Here is a 22,848-nt window from a genome sequence, read left to right as displayed (position 1 = left end):
AAATAGCCGAGCGGGCTGTCTCATGTGGCAGCTCTTGTTTGACATGTTTCGATTAAAAGCCCCGGTTCATAAGAGTGTATATGGTGTCATTAAATAGAATTTGCCAATTTAATCTTAGATACTTGATCTTAATTTCTACCGTTTACATTATTAGTCCCCTTCAACAAGTTTCGGAGACTACAGGATTGCGCTTATCAGTCCGACCGTCCGCAGTTTTATGTCCGTCCACAATCTCTGTCATTCATCACGGATTTTTAAAATTACTTGGCAAAAGAGACAACGTATCATGTGTAAAACCCGGATCCATAGCTTAAAGGTCAAAGTCACACTTGGTGGTAAAAGGTCAACATGCTTTCAGCCTGACCCGTTTGTAACACAACATCCCATGAAGAAATTTTAATATTACTTTGCACAAACGAACCTCATAATAAGACGATGTGTCATGGATAACTTTCTGGTCAAGGTCACATTTTGCAGTCAAATGCAGTCATGGCACGTACTGGGTCTATTTCATGTCTGGTCCAGAACTCTGTCATCCATCCATCAAGGGATTACAATATTACTTGGCATAAATGTTCCCCATAATCAGTCGACATGTAATGCGTAACACCAAGAACCTAGCTCAAACGTCAAGGTAACATCTGGGGACCAAATGTCAATGCTTTGTTTCTTGTCTGATCAATAACTTTGTCATGCAAAACATTAGCTAAATACTAGCTAGCACAAATATTCCTCTAGATAAGACAACGTGTCATGCGCAAGACCCGGACCCAAAGTTCAAAGGTCAATGTTACAAATGGAGGTCTTTTTTCCTGTCTGGTCTGTTACTCTACAATCCTTCAGGGGATTTGATACTACTTGGCAGAAATATATCCCATAATTTGACGATTTAAAACAAATCAATTTTCAGACACTTTTAACTCCAAAAAGATTGCCAAGCCCCATTTTCTTAAATGTATCCCCAAAGAAATCTCTTTTCTTGGGGAAATCTTCACTTTGCAAGGCATTTATTTTTATATGATATACAGAAAAAGTAGTTTCAAACGTGGATATCAATATCGGAATAAAACAATGCCCATTTTGCTGTAGAATATGATAAAATATTTTTTACGGAACGCGTATTAAATTACAGGATAATACCGGCTAGGTTAAGTGACCTACATATACCGATTAAAACGGTTTTTAACCAAACAAAAGTAAACAAATAGCACTGTGTACACTACGGTAGCGCTTTCATACTGTCGCACTGACCTGTGTACTTTCGCTCGGGGCATTATGGGTAAGAACTATTTTCAACACGGAGTCGTAAACAAGGAAGTGAAAGTGTGCTTTGCATTTTTAGTTGAATATTCACCATTGTTGTTTCCAGAATATGATTAATTCTAGTGTATCCATTCTAGTATCATTTGAAATGATGAATATAAGTTATCTGCAGTTGTTCAAATCGATTCATACACGAAAAACGGCATCGTTTAGCTTGTTTACCTGCAAAATTGTACATGTATATTTTTGTACAGTTTTTTGTTTGTTTGTTTTGGGTTTAACGCCGTTTTTCAACAGTATTTCAGTCATGTTACGGCGGGCAGTTAACCTAACCAGTGTTTCTGATTTCTGTACCAGTACAAACCTGTTCTCCACAAGTAATTGCAAAATATTACAAATATTGTTTATCAAATAGTCGCAAAGAACATTAGCCCCGCCCAAGGATCGAACTCTCGATCTGTAGATCTACGCGCTACCTACTGAGCTGTACATGTACATCATTTCATTAAACGAATGTACAAAATTATTGAACGCACTATTTTCAAATTCAGTATAACTATAAATTGAAATAATGTCAGTCATACATTTTTTTAAAATTTTTTGCAGGACTAATTTCCAAAGTATCAGTTTGATATAGTCCAGTAAGGCTAAATGTACAGTCTTGTCAGAAATGGTCCAGACCTAAAAGGCTAATACCAGACCTAAAAGTAAAAGGCTAATTACCAGATGCACACTTTGTTTTCTTGTATTGTATTCTTGTTTTATTAATTGATATTTTTCTTGAATAAACAGTTGATAATTAGTACGAGTTTATATGATATCGGAATAGTAAAAATCATATTCAATAAAGATTTCTCAGCTTGCTTCAAAATTGTAAAAATTCTCAGAATTGATTTCTCGGCGAGGACAGTCAGTGACAGGTAGCTCAGTTGGTTAGAGCACCCCAGACATAGAAGTACAATGTCATGGAGAGGTCTCAGGTTCGAATCCTGACCTGGCACTTGTCCACCTTATTACCTTTAATTATGTCAATTTACACTTCCAAATTTTAACACATAAATCTTCAATTCTTCATGTATGTACATTTGATCTTATAATATTTTTCATAACACAGCATTAGAAAGTGTTTCAAGCATTTTGCCATGGAAAACTTAAGAGATTGATGCTTTAATTTATTGTTATAAATTTTGTTGTTGAGCACAATATCCTATTAACTTTGATATAATGTTACAGTTTAGATACATGAAACGGTAGGTATATACTAATGTAACATTTAGATTTGTTCAACTGAGAAACAGGCATGTCCCATGTTTTATAACTGCAGGTCAATAGGTAATACAAACTAGGACATTTTTGTTTTATTTAGTAAAAATTGACTTTAGATGAATACTGCGGACCAAGATACTAGTAACAGTATATTACATTTATTTTTAAAGGTCACTATACATAATCCTTGTATATTTCTCAATCTGCTGCATGAGCTGTCAGGAAGTTGTAGTGATAGACATAATGGAATCTTTTGAAACTAAGTCACATTGTTATTTTTGTATCAGAATGAATTATGAATAAAATCCATTTCAGAAGAAAGGGACTTGATTTAAACATATTGCTTTGTGTATTAAATGGTATGGTTGACATGATATTTACTAAAAAATTTGGTTGGAAGATGTAAAAAAGATGGAGAGAATTTTTGGTCAAATATTGGAAATTAAACCTACTTCCTGAGAGAAGAATGAACCAAATATTTTACAACTAGCCTGGGAAATAGAATTTTTGTGTGAGATACTATCAAATTAAAACATTGAACAGAATCTAGAAACATTTTAAACATCTTTTAATGACTGTATATATACACACGTTGTTAACATTCTAGTTATTACTTTCATTTAAGTTACGAGTGTATTACCCTTTTACCTTTTACTGATCTGATAAAATGCTTTAATGTGTGTACCAGAAATAATATTAATAATCATTAGTAATATTGCATGACTTCTTACAAGCTACATAAATATCTTGTCCATAGTTTGTGTTTTATGACATGTCTAATATTTGAGAATAATAGTTAATATTAATGTCTAAAGTCATGTTATATACCACTTATTGAATGGATTGCCAGTCAGTATTCATGACTTAGCAGCAGGGCTCGACACTAACAGTGTCCTGGGATCCCGAGGATTCCAAATTGTAGCAAATTGACACCCATTATTCAAAGCTAGGTTTCCTCCAGGATACCTATTTTCAACAACGACAATGTAACAGCCCCATTAAGTACCGAATTACATTAAAAGATTTCTTAATTCTAACAGAATATTCAACTAAAAAATATCAAACCAATGTTGTTTTTATCTCACACTAGCTGCTTAATCCTACATCATTTGATACACAATAAAGCATATACATGTAGACTGTTGCAGAATTTAATTCGAAAGAAGAAAAGAAATGAATATGATTTAAGATTTAGTAGTTTTGGCTGAGTACATTTTCATCCTTTCAAACCTGAGGGATCTCTTGTATTGGTGAGGGACACCAGAATCTACAGGTAGGGGGCCCTCTGGGACACCACAGAAAAAAGTTAGTGTCAAGGCCTGTCACTTAACCTTTTTTTTTACTATTGACCAGCAAATACTTCAATCAATAATTATATTGTATTGAAGTTGTCTGTGCTTATGTTTACCTGAAGTGTATTTGTTTGATATGTTCCCCATGTTTAGTAGGCCTGTTAATTAAAAAAAATAGACTGCAAAATAGTGTGTATGGATTTTAGTATATGTACAAATAAAACTGGAATTTACAAAGGTGGTTGTTTTTCACTCATGATAGTGGTGTTGAAAACTGAAATCCTGTCAGTATTACATTGTCCATGATTCATACAAACAACAAGTACTTTTAGCATTTCCAGTTAGTAGTAGCAGAGAAATTATTCTCTCTTTGGTCTAACTGTCAGTGGTGCACCAAGGGAAGGACTAGACTATCAGAATTGCAATATGTAAATTTAGAGTAAGTGTTTGGTTATTAACACTTTGAACAGAATATGATATACATGTATACACATGTACATTGACATGGGGTGCCAGTTGGTATATCAGGCCACACAGTATTCTTTCTTGATGACATGACTTAAGCACTCTATTTGTGCATCATTTAGACGTTTAGGACATTGATCTTATGATATCTAAGTCTCCCGATCCATATTTAATATACCATAATTGCGTTGCAATACTACAGTATAGGAAAGTGAAAGTAGATTTTCTTTTTTGTCAAAAAATAATTCTATGACACGAGTCAGAGAACGATAACGGTTTAAAAAGTTTAAGTAATCACAATTACGCACATTTCTTGTAATAACATGCAAAAAATAAGTAGATTCTGAAAATTTACCGTCCTCCGCGGGACTATGTTTTAGTGTATGTACAATTATCCAAAATCGGCTGGTTATCAGTTCCTAGTATAGAGGTTAGACGGAATGTGTGACGTCACACTCTATGTATAGAATGAAACAAATAGCTATATAAAGAGATAAAACGTTATGGGCCGCATTTTAAATCTTTGGTTACTTATTGTTAACTGTTGTATTTCGTCACCGTGTTCACTGTATAATTATTGGATTTTGAACAACATATAAAATGTATATATCTCTACAAAACAATTGTCAGTTTACTGATATGTACATTGAATTTCGGAAAAAAACTGCATAAAGGGGCAACCCTGTTTTTGGCAGTTGAACGCCTTTAAAAACTCACCATTTTTAGAGAACTGTTACATATCTTTGCATTTGTAATAACGTTCCAGTGCTAAAAGTTCACCTAACCAGGTGGACCCTAGTTTCAGCAGTCTTTATTTCTTTACAAATGACATTCGTTTTTAAAGAGGGACAATTTTTTGAGAATATTTCAAGTATCCATTCTACCGGACAGAACCACAGAACATGTAGTGGTCAGGTAGATTGTTGGTAAAGATTTTGTGCGTTAATCAAATATTCCTGTATTTTGAAGAAATACTCCAAAACCTTAAAAAAATTAACGTGAAAGAATACCTAAAATGCAATGAACAAAATATCAATTAATTGTTACAAAAATAAAGTCCAAAAATAGTGTGCTTTAGTCACAGTTCATTGGCTTTACATTTAACATAAACATTCGACACCTAGAACTTGTTACATATTATTAGATCTGTTCTTATTTTGATCTATATACCTCCACCATTCACAGAACCGTTTTCACTGATCCGCCTTTGGTAACCATAAAGATTATCTGTTGTAGGCTGCCTTTTTTCCTCTCCTAAATGACTGTACTCATTATTATCCGTATCTCCAACTTTATTATAAACGTTATCAGTGTGACCATCAGTAACAATGCATCTAGTGACTTCTTTGCTTGTATCATACGTATCTTCAAGTACCTTGCCTTTGGAAATTGCAGCCTTACCCCCATTCCCGCCCAAAGCTAGATCGTATGTTGTATTCCTGCCGGTATCTGGATAATTATATACATTTTCCGTCTTGACCTTTTCATAGTCGTGACTGGTTTCGGTTGTGTCATAGACATTGCTTTCTTTTATTGTACTGTACGATACGTTTTCATCTCCGGGAGCTTTGTTTTCCACTTGAGTTGTGCTAGGTATTGCGAATTCAGGGTAATTGTATTCATGGCGACCTGCATTGTTGACGTGACGTTTACATGTGCGGCTTTGATTTTCTCGCCTTGGAAAATAAATAAAAAAATAAATATACACCAAGATTACTACACTTAAAATTAATATATCCCAAACAGTGATTGTATCGTTAAAGAATTATTTTAGTGTCCAGATGCGAATGAATTATATCAAGAGTACACAGAAAACTTTTAGAAAAATATTATTTCAGTTCACATACAATATCAAGGAATAATATCTACATCCTTGACGACATCCACCACATACTTGCTGGGATTCTGCCGTATTCGTTTTCAGATTGCCTACACAACACGTGTAACGCATGATTAGTGATTGTGTTACATAATAACGTCCCACTTTATGTCTTCTTTATTTAATAGAAAAATAAATCGGGCCAAGCTAAAATATCAAACATACTAATAACTTCAGTTTGTAATAATATTTATTTACCATAGAAGCTGAATCCACAGTAAGACTTTAAAAAAAAAATCTTGCGAAATGTTATTGATAAATCAACTTTATACATTTATGTACCATGTAATTTGAGTTTTTGGTGAAGTAGGTAGAATCATGTGAAAATGGGACTGCTTTAAAACGTTTAACATATATACACAGTTGATAAATGTGTTTCTTAAGGCTGTCCCAGAAAATCTTATGCCTAAATCGAAATGTATTTACATGTTATATTTAAATCATTGCAAACATTCTAATTTGTGAATAAACTACCTCATTTTCTCCATTCTTGCTTTAAATTTCTATGACTCCAAAAAGTTTTCTTATATTTCTTACTTAGAGATAAATAAATTTGGACACATCTTTACCTTGACAACAAAATAAGCTTGCATAGAATAATTTTGGTGACAATTCATACAAAAACGTTGCTATAATGAAACTTCCATATAAGCGCTAAACAGCTAACATATGTATGCAGACCTCTTAACATAATCATAAATCTCATCAAAGATAATGTAAAGATCGCGTCAATCAAACAGTTGAGCAAATGTCTCAATAGCAAAAATTATTAGAATTTGTTAAAGTTTTGACATCAAACCATACAATATTGGATCTATGTTCAGCGTTCCCATCATATTTTAAAACCTACATACCAGGTAGGAAAACACAAACGAAGTGCTAATGAAATTGTATATAAGAAATCTATCAATCTTTCTTGATACGAGAGATACAAATTACTAATTAGCAAGATACAACAAATTACAAAGTAATTGAATCAATTTGTAATGAAGAAATCCTTCTTTTCATGTTTTCCTCATAACCTTCCTTCGACGTTTTCTACCTGATATAGCTTTTACAGACATATAGTCTTTGCCCGAGTTTAAACCATCTATGTTTTAAGCATACGAAATAATTGTTGAGAGGAAATAAAACATAATAATGAAGAACTTAATTCAAACGTGAAAAATAAAGTGACTAAATAAATATACATCCATTCTTCTAAATCTCTTACTGTAAATATTTTCAGAAATGTTTTCTTCTATCAGACACCTTACAACGTACTCTTCCTATTACGCTAACAAAAGACCAAATTTGGTATGGCCGTAGTTGAACACGATGCAAGTGCAACCACAGAATGTTTTAAATCCATAGTTAAGCCTTAGTTGTTTTCTTAGATACTGCGCCATTACCACAAATTGTTGGAAGGCCCTTGTATCAAATCTTAAATCAATTTTGTTAACATCTTTTGGAAACATGGAATAAAACCTTTGAAGGCATAGAAGGCAACCAAGAAATATAATAGCAGACTTGGTTTGATTGAGTCTGTTCATGAGAGGTAATGACTGTGCAAGACCCCTCATGCCCTTAGCACCGACTTAAAAAACGGAACTCTTTTATAGTAACATTGAATTATTCTGTGATACCGAAAGACTAGAATATACAATAATTAACACCGAGTCCGAGTACTTGGAGAGTTTTACAGCCACCACACGGCACTTAAAGACTGATGTTTAATTAAATATTAAAATTTGTTAAAATGTCCTTTGGAAGCATAGACACAATAGCAGACACCTGTAAGAACTGTTCAAGATGAAAACCTAAGTTTATTATGTTTAAATAACCTTGCGCGACACATAACTTTTAGTATTTTAAGGGAAGGATAGGTTTATTGATATTAGAATAACAAACGCACCAGCACCATTTCGCGTTTTCTTTTGACACGATTGTTAAGTTTTTACCTCCGATTGAAGAAGAGTTTCAGCACAATTATGACAGCAGCAAGTAGTATTATGGCCAAGGTTACACCAACACCAATGTAAATACCAGATCCATCTTCATCTGGAATGAAAACAGTTACTAAGTTTATTATAAATTATTCCATGAGAGGATTTAGCATATGTGTTTTTAACATTTGCTTGTTAAAGAATGAGATCGATGAATTTGAAATAATATATGCATAGCTATTTCTCAAAATTGAATTGGCTTTAATTATTCGTACTAGGAAATAAGCTTCTGCAGTGCGGTATGCTTTAATATCAGATGAGCTTTACCCAGTGTTGAGAATTAGTCAAAATTTCCGCGTTGGTTTATCTTACAAAAATGTTTCATTGTTGAAAATGAAAATCAGATGTATCAATTCTGACCAAACTAAGATGAAGATGCTATACTTTTTGATTTGGGATCTTAACATAATTTCAGTAATTCTTGTAATTTTTTCTAACACATTTTCCCGATACTTTAGAAAACGAAACAGTAATAAACACTTTAAAAAGAAAAGGTCAAATCATGAAAAAATTGACTACGTAGATTAGTGCAGATATTATTTATAAAGGTCGCACCTGTATCACTTGTGTTAGACCGCGATGTGGTAGGAGAGGAAGAGGCATCCGTTGTCATGTTCTCATCTGTAATAATGAGATAAAATGTTAGCTGTTTGTAAAAGCTGGGCAGAGGCGCGTTTTTAATATTCAACATAAATGAGACTGAAAGATATTTGGAGTTGTTAATTATCGAACAGTAACGCAAAAAAATACAGTCTTCTACAGAATTATGGAATAATCTCGAACCGTTAATAAGAAATTCTCCTTCTTTTAATATTTTTAAATCAAAATTAGAACAAAAATATCAAGCGATAGAGGTACCAAAACATTTTCTCTATGGTCAAAGGAACGTATCAGTATTACATGCTCGTTTGAGAAACAAATGCAGTAATTTAAATGATGACTTGTTCAGAAACCACCTAAGAGAATATTCTTTCTGTCAGTGTGGTTCGAATATTGAAAACGCTGAACATTATTTTTTCCACTGTAAACTTTTTAAGGAACAGAGAATTACCCTGTTCCACACAACAAGACCATATCTTCCATTGAATATTAGCTTCTACTATTTGGCCGCGAAAACCTACGATAAGAGGACAACTTAGTTATTTTTGAAGCTGTTCAAAAATTTATCAAACTGACAAAACGTTTTAATACAGAATGATAGACCTTATCTCAATACAACACAAATTAAGTGTTCCGAGTACTTATAACAACAAACCCTGTAGCTCGCTATTAATACTAGGTGGAATTCAATAAATTTGGCACGAGGCCGTGGATAGTGACCGGTAGGCGAATGGGATCTCAGTACCTATCTTTCAGTATACCAGAAATTTCACTTAATAAATATTACATTTCTTTTACAGTTTACATTCTCAAATATGTACCTTTCAAACTAAGATTAAATGACAAATAACATTTAATTTATTACTGCATATACATGTAAATAATTCTGTGTTGCCATTCTAGTATTTTCACTGCTGGGAAGGGCTTAATGTAATGTTGTTAGAACTTGTTGCCCAACCCATTTGCTTTTGCATTTTTGTAATTCTATATATCTACTTGCATGTAGATATGAGCAATAAAATATGGTTAAATCAATACAACTTTCAATTAGAAACAGTCTCTTTGACTTTATATATTGTAAGAGCTGGTTCTCGGCTTTACAGTTTATTTGCAATTGCTTACACAGAAAGCAAGGTAAAAAATGCTTCCATGGGATTCGAAAGCTTTGGTCTTTTTCGTTCCTATCGAAATACCAACCCACCGAGACGTACCGGAATAACATTATTCATTAAGTAAACCATCACAAGAAATAAATGTCTTTTAATATGACCACAGTCACTGTTATGAGTGAAATATTGTCTTTCTTTAAAAACATTTTGTAAAATATTGTAAGAACTGACATGTATTTATTTCGACTGATGCAGAAGGCATTTAACGTTTTTGTGTTTCAAAATATTACAGCCAATTCATGAACATCGGTATCTCAGTTGTTGACTTAAATTTTGTAATTTTTGTAATTTCTAGCACATTTCCAAGGCCGACATACAAAAATAACATTATCGTCATCCTTTAGAAAACGTAAAAATAATGAACACATTTAAAAAAGGTCAAAATGATGATAACATTGGCTACGCAGATTAGTTGTGATATTATCTTCATAATTCACATATTTGATATAAAGGTAGTACTTGTATCACTTGTGTTTGACCGCGATGTGGTAGGAGAGGAGAAAGCATCCGTTGTCATGCCTTCATCTGTAATAACAGATAAAAAATTAGCTATTTGTAAACGCTGGTCAGCGGCACGGTTTCTTACTCAATATTCAACTAAAATGAAACTGAAAGGATTTTTGGAGTACATATGTCCTTGTTGATTATCGAGCCATAACGCAAAAAAGGACGATCTCTTTGGCTGTATATATTGTAAAAACTGGTTCTTAGCTTGACAATTCATTTGCGATTGCTTACACAGAAATCAAGGTAAAAAAGCTTCGACGGGATCGAAAGCTTCGGTCATTTTCATTCCTAGGCACAAGATCACAGTTATTTGCCCTTGGTTGACCACAATAAGGAAGTCGTTACGCGAAAATAGTTCCTCTGTTTGATGGTGAATAGTGGTGAATTTTTGAGTGAAAGACCTGCAATAAATGGTATAATTGAACAGAGGAGATATTAGATAGAAGGTACATGTACAAATTGACAGAGTGAAAATGTCAGAATATGCAGAGACGTACCGGAATATTAGTCAGAAGATAAACCATCACAAGAAATAAAATATATTTGCACAGCAAGTACAAAATGTATCGAATGAATTTTATATGTCTTTTATTTAGATCAGAATCAATGTAATGAGTGAAATATTGACTTCCTTTAAAAACATCTTGTAAAATAGTGTAAGAACTACCATGCATTTATTTCAAATGACGGAGAAGGCATTTAACGTTTTTGTATATCATGTATTACAACCATTTCATGAACTTCGGTATCACAGTTGTTAACTATTTTTTTTGGTCCAAAAGTGTTTTAAGTGTGTTTGCAATCGTTTGGGTATGTAATGGAACAAAAGTAGAATTTCTTTGTTACAGTCGTAGGGGGTTAAATATATCAGCCAATCAATCGAAGTTTCATATATAGGCTGTTTACTATATCTTTATATAGCAACTGATGCGAGTCGTGTTAGAATAAGGTATATTAAACAGCTAAATCCAAATAATGGGTTAGTATATTAGAAACAATTTTGGCCAAAATAAGATGAAGATGCTAAACTTTGCGATCCAAACATCAGTAATTCGGGTAATTTCTAACACATTTTCTGGATAAAAAAACTGGGAAAATCCTGTCGACACGCAAGAATTATTATTGTTATACAACAGTTATATAGCACTCTTTTCATGCTCATGTACACATTCAAAAGACATAATCGTCATCTTTTAGAAAACGTAAAAATAATGAACAATTTGAAAAAAGGTGAAATGATGATAACATTGACTAGTACGTAGATTAGTTCTGGTAGAATTCTTATATTTTGTATGAAGGTCGTACCTGTATCACTTGTGTTTGATGCGAGTCGTTTTAGAATAGGGTATATCATACAGTTAAATCCAAATGATGGTTTATTATATTAGAAACAATTTTGGCCAAAATAATATTAATATGCTATACTTTTCGACTTGGGGCAATGACAAAACAGTATTTCTGGTAATTTCTAATTAACACATATAAAAGCCCCAGGAAAATCATGTCGACATGCAAGAATAACATAATCGTCAGTAATGAACATTTTTTTTAAATAAAAAGGCCAATATGATGATAACACTGACAACGTAGATTAGTTCTGATATCATCGACATAATTCACATAGTTTATAGAAAGATCGTACCCGTGTCATTTGTGTTTGACCGCGATGTGGTAGGGGAGGAGGAAGCATCCTTTGTCATGTCCTCAGCTGTAATATCATTAAGGTTTAAAGGTTAGCCGTTCGTAAAATCTTATCAGCTGCACGTTTTTTTATCCTAATGATTATATTCAAAATAAATGAGAATAAAAGATCTTGAGTACATATACCCTTGTTGACCATCGAGCAGTAACGCAAAAACGTTAGAAACAGTCTCTTTGGCTTAATATTGTAAGAGCTGGTTGTCTGCTTGACAATTCATTTGCAATTGCTTACATAGAAAGCAAGGTAAAAAAAGCTTCCATGAGATTCGAAGGTTACTGTCTTCTTCGTTCCTATCGTAATACCAACCCGTCGAGACGTACCGGAATATTAGTTAGAAGGTAAGTCATCACAAGAAATAAAATAGCAATGTATCGAACTATATATTTCTTTTAATTTGACCACAGTCACTGTAATGAGTGAAATGTTGTCTTCTTTTAAAAACATCTTGTAAAAAATTATAAGAACTATCATGTATTTATTATCGTTTTTGTGTATCAAATTATTCATGAACTTCGGTATTGCAGTTGTTAACTTAAATTTTGTAATTCTGGTAATTTCTAACACATTTCCCATGTCGACATGCAAGAATAACACAATCGTCATCCTTTAGAAAACGTAACCATAATGAATACTAAAAAAAATAAAGGTTAAAATATTAATAGCATTGACTTCGAAGATTATTTCTGATATAAATTTCATAATTCACTTAGTTTATAGAAAGATCGTATACGTGTCACTTGTGTTTGACCGTGATGCGGTAGGAGTGGAGGATGAATCCGTTGTCGTGTCCTCATCTGTAATAATGAGATTCATAAAAGGTTAGCTGTTTGTAAACTGGTCAGTTTTCTCACCAAATATTCAAAGTAAATGAGACTGATAGATCTTTCGAGTACATATCTTTGTTGACCATCAAGCACTAACGCAAAAAGGTTACAACTTTAAATCAAAAACTGTCTCAATTGCTGGTTCTCAGCTTGACAATTCATTTGTAATTGCTTACACAGTAAGCAAGGTAAAACGAGCTTCCATGGGATTCGAAAGCTTTGGTCTTTTCGTTCCTATCGTAATACCGACCCGTCGTCGGGAAGGACCGGAATAACAGTAGTCAGAACATAAACCATCACAAGAAATAAAATAGATTTGCATATCAATTACAAAATGTATCGAACTATATATTCCTTAATTTGATCACAGTCACTGTAATAAGCGAAATAGCTTTTTTTTTTAAAACATCTTGTTAAATATTGTACGAACTACCATATATTTATTTAAATTGACCCAGAAGGCATTTAACATTTTTGTATATAAATATGTTAAAGCTAATTTGTGTACTTCGGTATCGCAGTTGTTAACTTTGAATTTGTATAATCATCATTTATCCAAACTGGTTTAAACAGTATGTATTTTAAATAATTTTTCATGACCATTTGATGTGTTGTCGGGTTACTAAGTTCACATGACTTTCACTGTAACATGAAAATTACTTATAATAATGAGGTATTTGTGTTTGTAAAACTACCTTCTCTATGCGATGCCTATAGTAAGTGGTGGAATTATATAATAATGTAGAACTATCATATATTTCTAAGTATCAGTCTAAATGTCAAGTACACATGTACGACCTCTGACGAGTAACACCACACAGTTTCTGCTGTTAAGAGGTTAATATACTTAAGAACTGAGGTCTACTTGGAAGCAGCATGCTTACAGCGTGTTTACTGTTTCAGAGAAGATGTTAGAAAAGTTACCTTTCAAACAAAGATTTCTTTTCTTGGAGTCTGCCTCTGTAAACTTAAGATGAACCTCGTTGTCTGAGATATTTTTCAGATAGCCATACTGTATTTTGGCGTGTGCAGCTAAAAGGTACAGAGCATAATTTATACGTTAACAGAAGATTTAAAAACACATCTCATCACATGTGAAAAGTAAGTTTCAATTCTTAATATAAATTAATTTGGAAACCATAGTGCTCCGCTTTGCGGACGGAGAGAACAAAGAAATAGAGAAATGAAAATTCTGATATCATATAAGAAGGGCTGTGGCATAGATTATGGTGGCTAATTTTTGCCAATTTGTTCTGGCACGCCAACGCGACAATCTAGCGCGCCAATATGACGAAAGCCGTATTTGTCGCATCGGCGCGTTAATTTTTCGTATTGGCGTGTTGGCGCCCTGCAAACGCAACAACAAGCCAGAATGAAATGGAAGATATCACTCATCATAATATAAAGATTCATCGGTGACCAACATATTTGCTGACATATGTCCGAAAAGAACGATAAATGCAGGCGTTATGATAGTCGTGTGATTATATAAAAGCAAACCTACCAGCTGAGCCCTTGAGTTCGCTTATTACATTGAAAATGAAATAAACAAGGTAAACATAGAAAGAAACGTTTACACCGACTAAATAGGGCAATGATACCTAAATCCTTTAATCATGTCAGAAATGTTGCCTAAATGATCAGTTTATGCCATCAGTTAATATCAATTTTTATTTTGCCAACATTTATGCCATCGATTAATATCATTGTTATTTTGCAAAGAATAAAATACACGTAATATTAAGAAATTAATATCTTTTTATAGTGAAACTCATTACTTACCCATAATATCTTCGTTGCGTTTGTACGTAACGTTTGTTTTGAAAATGCCTGTCCACAGCTGGGAACCACTTCTTCTATTGGCAATATTTTTTGAATTGTTATATAATGTTGGGAAACGACGCATTTCAAAACAAGCATTTGCAGCTTCTATCCACGAGCAAAGTTTGTTTCGTCTCTTGCATCTTTGTCCCTCTACAGACATATCTGCAAATTGAGATGACTTTAAATATTAATACATTATCATAAGAAATTAATATTTAAAAAGGTTCTGAGGTTTCAAATGTGATGTTAATTGTTAATGGAACAAACAGTTATCATTTATGCTTATTTTGGAGCAAAACCCCGTGGGCTTTACACGTATTCAGTAGTACATTTATTTCGATTCCGCAATTTTGAAATGATTAGAATAGTCAATGTGATAGTTTTACATATAACATGAGGTACATGAGTAGAATTGCAGCACAAATAGGTATAATACTAAAAACCCAGGACCGATATCAAACTGTAAGGATCTATAAATGAATGAATACGAAATTTTACTTGTCTCAAGCATTCATTGTACTATCTGCTGAACTTACCAGGATAACACATGAAATGGTGGGACAATGTACACCTATCCCAATAAAACGTATTCGGGGGAGACGGCATTACGTTCAAGCAGTTCATTTCTCGTGTTTTATTACTAGTATTTGGCGTTTCTGAGATAGAGCTAACTGCAACATTAGAAAGAAAAGATATCAATCAAATTTTATTAAACTAAAACTAACTAAAATTCTTAAACTGCAAATGAATTAAATCGAACATTTGTAATGCAGAGATTACGCATGCTTTTTTATGTCGTTACATCTGCCGAATTCAGAGGAATTGATTGGTCCTCGAGCTGTTGATTACTATGTAAACACACTTTAACTCTCCCAGTAAAACACCCACATGAAAACGACAAAAACGACATACTTTATGCTAAATTAATCATAATTAGTAACTTTTTGTTCTCTTGTCCAACACTTGTGATGCAATTTTCTGATAAGCTAATGCAGCAGATGTTCAAGGTTTACGTTGACACTGGAGAGTGGATGAGAGGTTAAGATTTTGCCGCGCAATCTCATTTTGTGGATGGAATTTCTTTATATGCAGACATATGAAAACAATGTATGCAGACTGCATACACAGTTGTCTGTCTACCGACTAGATAATCTTTTTTTAGAAGAAATAATTCTTTTATATATTCTGACTTTATCAGTCTTGGTTCTGATTATGTATGTTTTGAGAATAAAAGGGACATAATGATACAAAATGTGTATAGCCTCAGGAGTTATCTCCTGTGAATAAAACATAGGGTCTGAACACAGACTACATACCAAGGCTAATGATTGAACTTACCGTTATCATTGATTTTGTATATTGATAGGTACGTATATCTCATTGAATCGTTATCTTTGCCGCATGCAACAACAGGATGATTACATTTATGAATGCATTCTTTCTCCGTCCTCCTTCTTTGAAATTTGAATTCATCTCCAAGACAGTAACACTGAAATAATACAGAGACTGATATTTCCGCCCCGCCCATACCCTACACACAGCATTGGTCTACTAGTGATCCCCGGAAGCTATTGTAATTTCTAATATTTTTCTGAGAAGTTAAGATATATATATATAAAACACCTTGACTTGTTACTTCGATAAAGTAGACTGTTCTCTTCGCTCTTTTGTGCAAAGTTGCATACACTAATCATAGACATATTTCATAAAAAATATTTGCATATTTCTTTAAAGAAATCTAAACCGTTTAAAATAAATTCCTAATCTACAGTACATACGTTCAAAACAGTTGAATAAGATAACTTATGCTTATGTTACACAAAGAAAACTCTTCTGTGGGCATTTTAATACCATCTTAACATAACATTATTATTAAAGATTTTACCAAATACCACCGTTAGCTTGCAATCGTATGCAGATATTGAATTATCTGTAAGAATACCTCATTGGAAGCATAGAATGCAAAAAAGATAAATAATAAAAGACTCGGTTTGATCGCCCCCCTAGCACCGGCTTAAGTGGAATTCTATTGTAGTTAAATTGAATGTACTCCATGATCACAAAGGAACAGAAAATATAATAACACTGTGTCCAAGTACGGGAGACCTTTTACAGCCGCAACTCGACACTTCAACACCGTTGTTGTTATAGTTAATAAAATCTGTGAGAGGCATAGCGCGCAACCAACCAAAATTATAACAGACTCGCTTTGATTGAGTCTATACATGACATGTAATGGAACCACTTCTCGTATTTTGCAAACAACACATTTTACCTTAGTTTTGGTGACTCCTACTATGATATTGTCTCCGCAACCGGGGAAGCAATGCCCTGGATCTCCATTTATTGTGACAGCCCTGGGCTGAGTACTAGGAAACATTTGACTGTATTGCACACATCCTGGAGAGAAATATTTTTCGAAAACAAATCATTTACTACTATAATTATAATATACGTATATAATCCACATATTATTTTCAAATTCACACCAGAGTAACATTTATATTGTAATATCTTTATTGCAATGTGAGAGTCTGACGTTGGTTTAAATTTACATAAAAATGATATGACAACATAAGACTAATATCGGGTATTTGTTCTGTTTTGTTTTATACTTTCAACTCAAGACAAGTGAGTGGCAGCTTATTGCATCAGTTGGAATATAAAACAAATTAAATTAATTTACTTCGGTGAAATTACGTGTATAATGGTTAAAGAGTGAAATGACTTTGATCTTGAATTTATTAAACAGGTTGAATGAAATAATAAAATAAAATGTTCTACCAAGTCGAGAATCTTATCATTTTTATTCAAGGAGAAAGACACAAATCTAATAATTTTATCACGTTATAGCTTTTTGGCCGAAACGTCGAAATCTTTTCTTCCTTTACCTATTATAGACAAGTCATTTTGGCAATCATCTTTGTACTTTAAACATTGATGGCACTAAGTTACTAGTGTAAAAGCAAAATTATATAATGGATTTATGTCACGCCCACGACGTCATACATGTGACTAAAAGTGATATTACGTACTTACCGATATATTCAAATACTTTTTCTACCTGGTAATATCCTACCCATATTTCCTCATTATCTGGTAAATCTATATCAAGATTGTCAACAGTGTAAGCATTTGGAGAATAGTGAATGGCAGCGCCAACCTTTGGTGTAGCCGGCATACATTCTTTGTCAGAGCCGTTCCAAAGTGATTTCCTTGTCGACACGTAAAATGTGGCTTAGAAAATATAAATCATATATTGCTTCAAAAACAGTTTAGTGTCAAGTTTATTTATGTCATAATAAAATCATTTGATTCAAATCTGCATTTTACAATTCAGAACAAATTATGTACAGGTTAGATATCATAGCAGTGTACTGTTTACAATAGAGATATCTTTAATATACGACTTAGTAACTCCTATAAACGATTTACTAAAGCCAGGACATAAACTCTCCAACATACGGCTTACATATGACTTGCTAAATCCTACATAGGTCATTATAACGCATACATAAGGCTAAGAACATGTAGCTCCTGTGTGCGACTTGCTGACTTCTAAGTAGGAAATGATAACTCATATGTATGACTTACAACTTACTAACTATTACGAAGAACAAAATATTTCCTTACCCGATGCAGCAAATAGTACCACCAGCAAATAGTAGTTAGTTGAAGACTGCAGGGGTGCATAATAGGAACCCTTATTAATTATTTCTCATTGGTTAATATAAGTTTTCTTAGTCATTTGTAGGAGTTTAGAAGTCCTTCGTAGGAGTAAGTAAATCCTACATAAGAATACGTAAGACATACGTAGAGTACGTAAGACATACGTAGGATTTAATAGGTCCTACGTAGGAGTTTATAAATCCTATGCAAGAGTTTAGTAAGTCCTACGTAAGAGTACGTAAGACAAACGTAGGAGTTAATACGTCATACGTAGGAGTTTATAAATCCTATGCAGGGGTTCAGTAATTACTACAAGAAATATGCAGGAGTTTATAAGTTCTACGTAGGAGTACGTATGACATACATAGGAGTTTATAAGTCCTATACGTAGGAGTGTTTTAGTCTTACGGAGTAGTAATTAATTCTTTAATGATTCTTCTGCATTTTTTTTTGTGATTGTTTTCGCTGTACAGAAACTTCTAATTTTAATGTTGCCAAATCTACCATTTGCCCATTCATCAATTTCTAGAATGGTTTCCTTTTACTAATAGACCTTATGAAAATGAAAATGAAAAAAACTTTTGGCAATAAACAATGCAACTCTTTTTTTTAATTATTCTCTTGGTCACAAAAATAGTCAGATTTAGATTTCATATCCATAGAAATGAACTATAACACTCTGAGAATTTTCTATGGTAAAAGACAATCTATGGTTTACGGGAATCTAAAATTTAAAACCGTGTGAGTACGCTATATAGCTTCCTTTAAATTTAATCGTTTATTTTACGTAAGTTTCTATTTCGAGTCAAGTTTTAATCACACACTAGTCCGAAACAAGACAGCGCGTTATTTAACTTAAAAAGCATATGACATTAATAAATACCTTGACAAGACTCTATGGACATAAAACCCAGTAATAACACAATCGAAAACATAGTGTCCTTTAAATCCTTTCTTGAAATAATCACTTTGTGTACAATAAGCGGCAGAATTACGCTGTGCAATGAAACAGAAAATACAACATTTTAGACAATCATTACTGTAAGAACGAATGTCCATTTACTTTTTAAGTAAATGATATGTTAGATTTACCAACAGTTCAGGAGTTCTATTCGCTTTAAAAATGTTTATTCCTCTTTAATATTCAGTAGGTTAAATGTATATTTTACTAAATATATATCAACAGTGGAAAATGTTACTGATACTAAATGCACAACTATTGCAAGTATATCTACATCCTGCCTCAGCCAAACTATCTCTCCTCCCGGAAAGAAATGAGCCGCGCTATGAGAAAACCAACACAGTGGTTTTGCGACTAACATTGATCCAGACCAGGCTGCGCATCCGCGCAGTCTGGTCAGGATCTAGCTGTTCGCTTATGGTTTCTCTAATTGCAATAGGCTTTGAAAGCGAACAGCATGGATCCTGACCAGACTGTGCGGATGTGCAGGCTGGTCTCGATCCATGCTGGTCGAAAACGCACTATGTTGGTTTTCTCATGGCGCGGCTCAAATTACTTTGATGTGTAAAGATTAGTAAGAAATCAAATTAAGTACTTTACGTATTTAATTGAAAACTACTTCAAACGAAAATAGCACTTATATCTCACCACAACTGAACTTGTTTAACGTCTCAATGTGCGACGTTGAGATTTTAAAGCTACTCATTTGAGCTTGAGGGAATAAAAGAGAAAGAATATAATCTTTATTTTCAAATAGTTTGTTCTAACATTAAGAAAAATAAAACAAAACAAAACAGCTGAAAGGTAGCCACTGGTGAAATATACTAAAAAGTAAAAAATAAAATTTTATTTATTTCTCAAACTTTACAGACTTGCTTACTTACAAAAGGCACTGGCACCAGATCAGAAAGAAAATGCCTTCGTACGTATTATACCCTACCCCTAGGTATTCTATAAGAACCATGGTCATGAACGGGAAAATATACTAACCCGTTAGAATCGAGCATCTTATCTTAGAAAAACAACGCGTAGTTTATAGTTATTTCAACGTTACACAAAAAACTTGCTTGAACTTCCCTGGAGAAGTTCCGTTCTAGATTACAAAAACATTCTGATTGGCTGTAATGGAAATGTATGTCAATCGTCATTTTACTACACGTGTTCGCTCAAATGTGAAAATGCAGCATAAATGTGCAAAATGAATAAAATAAACAGAACAGATGCAGACCAATGTACGATTTCAAATTAAAGATCATATACAAGATGAATTTCATTCATCATTTCGAGTTTTAGTGTAAAATTGTGATTTTTTTAAATTCTGTTTTTGTTTGTTTACATTTCGCCAAACATGCGCACACTGCCGTGACCTCTAGACCGGATGTTCAATAGGGAAGGTCAACCAAGTTTTTTCTGTAACGTTGACGAAAGCATAAGATATGTCGATAATCTCAGCAATATGGAATATTGAGACAATGTGGCTGGTGCACGATGGAAAATAAATTATCGCTTGTTGAATATACTAGGTACCCATTCACCGAACTGAGCGTTTAAGTTGAGAAGTGTACGATTGAAGCGGATTAGTGCACTTTCCCGTTCATGACCATGGTTCTTATAGAATACCTAGGGGTAGGGTATAACACGTACGGAGGCATTTTCTTTCTGATCTGGTGCCAGTGACAAAAGGCAGAAATTGTTTTACAATTTCCACATAATTGCTAATCTGGCCTTCGTATGCCAGGCTAGGATTGCAACTGAAAAATGCCAGACAATGTCAGATTCAACTTTCCTTTTTTAAATGTTACTTGTACTACGGACAAGGTAAGCTTATTTGCTTCTTCACAAATAATCATATAACACCCAATACAATAAAATAGCCTGGTTGTGAAAAGTTAATTTTGATAATTGTTTAATTTAGATGAACTTCGCAACCATTTGTATGTTCATTTAAAACGCTAATTTAAAAATACAACATTAAAATTTTATCAAAGTTTAGACAGTTTTATTGAAGTTACTCTTAAAAAGCTTCCGATAGTTAAGTGCCTGTTAAACTATTATGTGTTGCGAATAGTTTAAAAACGGTCATTTTACATTCAACAAAGAATGCAGTCTCTTTGTGTCAAGTACTAACACATAAACTAAGACGTTATTTACTAGGAATAGTGTAGAAAGAACATTTGGGCCGCGTCATGAGAAAACCAACATAGTGGCTTTGCGACCAGCATGCATCCGCGCAGTCTGGTCAGGATCCATGCTGTTCGCTATCGGTTTCTCTAATTGCAATAGGCTTTGAAAGCGAACAGCATGGATTCTGACCAGACTGCGCGGTCGCAAAGCCACTATGTTGGTATTCTCATAGCGCGGCTCATTTTAACATTGCACTTAATATAGAAATCACAATCAAACATATACACATGTATACTGGAAACTATTCCAAGTTGAAAAATAAAATCTTACTAGATCTTATAAAGGTTCATCATTATTTTAAACCAAATGCAACCTTAGCCTAAACACAATTAAAAAATTAAACAGTCTCTACAGCATTCGACTACGATGTGATTTTAACTACGAAGGAAAGTATAATGTTCTATATTACAAATTATGTACGAAACCTATAAAATGTTCATCATATATCATTCCAATCAGATAGAATGATATACTTATCTGATGAATGAGTCCTTCGGATTAGAATTTATTAGTTTACCTTCCTGCTTGCAGAACAACCTAAGCTGGACTAGCAGAGCTATTACTGTCCTTTATCGTGTTAAGTCCTAAATTGGAATACTCGTCATATTATAACGGTGCATTATTTTAGATAAAGGGATCTACATTTTGTCGTGATTTCCAATGCTTTTTCTTTCAGACTGCCTCGTCCAAGTTTGATTGAATTGCCAAAAATCGAGTTAAACTCAAGTTCTCCCTTTTTTGCCAGAAGGGTTATCAGCCAACCGTTGTTATTGCTTTGTACGGATCGTTATGATATGTTGCATTTTTGCCCTATTTTTAACAGTAAAAGTTTACCCATTGACTAAACTTACAGTAAGTATACAGTTACACTGCATCGTGACTGCAGTAATGAGTGTTGTTTGCATTTGTTTCGTTTAGAACTTTCCAATAAAACTGAAACTATTCAACCTGATTTCTTGTTTTTGGCATTTTGCAGAATGAGCCACATTTACACAAAATTTAGACAAACAGATGTGTTTTTTTTGTTTGAAGTATTTTGTACAGTAGGTAGTGTAAACTGGCTCCTTAGTTTGAAGCTTTTTTCGTTTCATGAGAACAGGCGCGATAAAAGAGATACTACTCTATCCTATTGTATCTCAATATATGAAAGATACGGGGCCGGTTTTTAAAAAAAGTGTGAGTCAGTTGACCTTGACCTTGTGTATTTGTTTTCACATATAACCAATTTTAAGCAGTCTTGTAATTGTAAGATCTAAAC

The 22,848-nt window shown here is 33.4% G+C and overlaps 1 protein-coding gene across 4 annotated transcripts; it reads right to left on the bottom strand.

The window, feature by feature from the left end:
• Positions 1–3,076: 3,076 nt before the first annotated feature.
• On the bottom strand, positions 3,077–19,664 carry LOC123559456 (uncharacterized). Of its 4 annotated transcripts, none has more exons than XM_045351301.2 (11): positions 19,329–19,664; positions 17,816–18,013; positions 17,052–17,176; positions 16,115–16,265; positions 15,313–15,447; positions 14,735–14,938; positions 13,877–13,984; positions 12,069–12,134; positions 8,706–8,771; positions 8,106–8,205; positions 3,077–5,962 (listed from the first exon to the last, which is right to left on the bottom strand). In XM_045351301.2, exons 1-11 carry the CDS (start codon positions 19,378–19,380, stop codon positions 5,449–5,451), a joined length of 1,719 nt encoding a protein of 572 aa, XP_045207236.2. In that variant the 5' UTR covers positions 19,381–19,664; the 3' UTR covers positions 3,077–5,448. The 4 variants fall into 4 exon arrangements, with proteins under 4 accessions (XP_045207236.2, XP_045207238.2, XP_045207239.2 ...); XM_045351303.2 differs by lacking the exon at positions 19,329–19,664 and adding an exon at positions 18,410–18,548; XM_045351304.2 differs by lacking the exon at positions 15,313–15,447.
• Positions 19,665–22,848: the final 3,184 nt, after the last annotated feature.

The sequence above is a fragment of the Mercenaria mercenaria genome, chromosome 10, assembly GCF_021730395.1.
Source record: "Mercenaria mercenaria strain notata chromosome 10, MADL_Memer_1, whole genome shotgun sequence".
NCBI classification, from domain to species: Eukaryota; Metazoa; Mollusca; class Bivalvia; order Venerida; family Veneridae; genus Mercenaria; species Mercenaria mercenaria.
Note: the sequence above shows the minus strand (reverse complement) of the source record. Positions and strands in the feature narration are given on the sequence as shown.